At 63.7% G+C, this 1,593-nt stretch overlaps 1 protein-coding gene across 1 annotated transcript in view; it reads left to right on the top strand.

The window, feature by feature from the left end:
* DNAI2 (dynein, axonemal, intermediate chain 2) overlaps positions 1-1,587 on the top strand; it is a gene marked incomplete at both ends in the record, with an annotated part of 5,175 nt that extends 3,588 nt beyond the window's left edge. Inside the window, 4 exons of the mRNA XM_010281619.1 lie at positions 76-198; positions 610-833; positions 1,125-1,260; positions 1,573-1,587. Coding sequence (XP_010279921.1) covers positions 76-198; positions 610-833; positions 1,125-1,260; positions 1,573-1,587 — 498 coding nt within the window. The remainder of the gene's footprint in view (positions 1-75; positions 199-609; positions 834-1,124; positions 1,261-1,572) is intronic.
* Positions 1,588-1,593: the final 6 nt, after the last annotated feature.

Genomic DNA, 1,593 nt, shown 5'->3' with positions numbered 1-1,593 from the left:
GGTTCCCCAGCGCCTGCGGCTGAGCCAGGAGAAGCCCCTGCCCTGCAGCCCCCTCCCGCTGCTTGTCCTGTGCAGGTCCTGTGGTGGGACATCCGCAAGCTGTCCGAGCCCACCGAGACGCTGGTCTTGGACATCACCCGGCAAGGGCTCCTGGAGAACGCTCTGGGTGCCATCACGCTGGAGTTCGAGCCCACCATGGTGAGTCTCCCTGCCTGCCTGCACACAACCAGCATCCTCACCTGGGCAGGGGGGCGAGCCAAGCTGAACCGAGCCGGGCGGGCAGTGCCAGTCAGCCCCATGGGCAGGGCTCCAGGGGCACGGCACAAGCGTCTGATGCCCAGACTGACCCCAAGACTGCAGCTTGCAGCATGGTCTCACCCATCTTTAAGAATTAGGAGTTGATGTTCTCCCAAAACACAAGGTCTTGCTGGCACTTAGATCTCTAAGTCCCCCCAGATCGCGACAGGTCCCAGGGCTCCGCTCTCCCCAGGCGCTGGCTGCAGCTCCCCCCCCCTCCCTGCTCAGCAAAGCCCTTTGCTGCCCCGCTGCCCCCCGCGCCGTGGGGTCCCCAGCCTGCTGACTGCTGCTCTCTCCTGCTCTCACCCTCAGCCCACCAAGTTCATGGTAGGCACAGAGCAGGGCATTGTCATCGCCTGCAACCGCAAGGCCAAGACACCCCCCGAAAAAATCACCAGCACCTACAGTGGCCATCACGGACCTGTCTATGCACTGGCCAGGAACCCTTTCTATCCCAAAGTCTTCCTGACGGTCGGTGACTGGACTGCTCGAATCTGGTCGGAGGAGACCAAGGAATCGTCAATTATGTGGACCAAGTAGGTGTCAGTCTGCATGTTTGCCCTGCAAAAATTCTTCCTTTTAGTGGAAGAGCATCTTTGGGACAGACGATGAGCAGGGTCTGGTCTGCTCAGGTCAGGCAGGAGGTGGTGGGACGGTCCCCAAGGCAAAGCGGTGCCAGCGTGGCCAAGGGCGCTGGAACGGAGGGTGCCCGGGCCTGGGCTCTTGGCTGCAGGCACGTGCTGGAAGCTGTGTGTGCCCACAGCGGCCATGGGGCCAGGGGGATGGAGGCCGTGAGCCCATCCCCACTGCATCGGGTCTGCTGGCAGGTACCACCTCTCCTACCTGACGGATGGGTGCTGGAGCACCGTGAGGCCGTCTGTCTTCTTCACCACCAGATCGGATGGGACCCTGGACGTCTGGGACTTCCTCTTCAAGCAGAAGGACCCCTCCCTCAGCCTGAAGGTTGGGTCCCCAGCGGCTCTGGGGGAGGGGAGCGGGGGCTGCCCCCGGCCCACGCTGGCAGCTCCCTGCACGGAGCAGGCAGAGCCAGGGGCTGGAGTCCCATCCTGCCTGTGCACGCCTGGGGATCAGCTCCATCAGGCAGCAGCTGTCCCCTCAGCCCTGGGCTCTGCCTGGAGCTCAGCGTGCCCAAAACTTTCCTCCTGTTATTGGCAACCACGTGGATTTGCCTCTGCCAGCTCCTCCTGCCTGACTTCCCCTGTGAGGCATCACGTCGGGGCTAAGTGCCACCCCCCGCCCGTCCTCCCTCCCCAGGTCTGCGATGAGCCCCTCTCC

The sequence above is a fragment of the Phaethon lepturus genome, unplaced genomic scaffold (genome assembly GCF_000687285.1).
Source record: "Phaethon lepturus isolate BGI_N335 unplaced genomic scaffold, ASM68728v1 scaffold32312, whole genome shotgun sequence".
In the NCBI taxonomy this organism is placed as follows: domain Eukaryota; kingdom Metazoa; phylum Chordata; class Aves; order Phaethontiformes; family Phaethontidae; genus Phaethon; species Phaethon lepturus.
The sequence above is the reverse complement of the archived record's forward strand: the minus strand, read 5'-3'. Positions and strand labels throughout refer to the sequence as shown.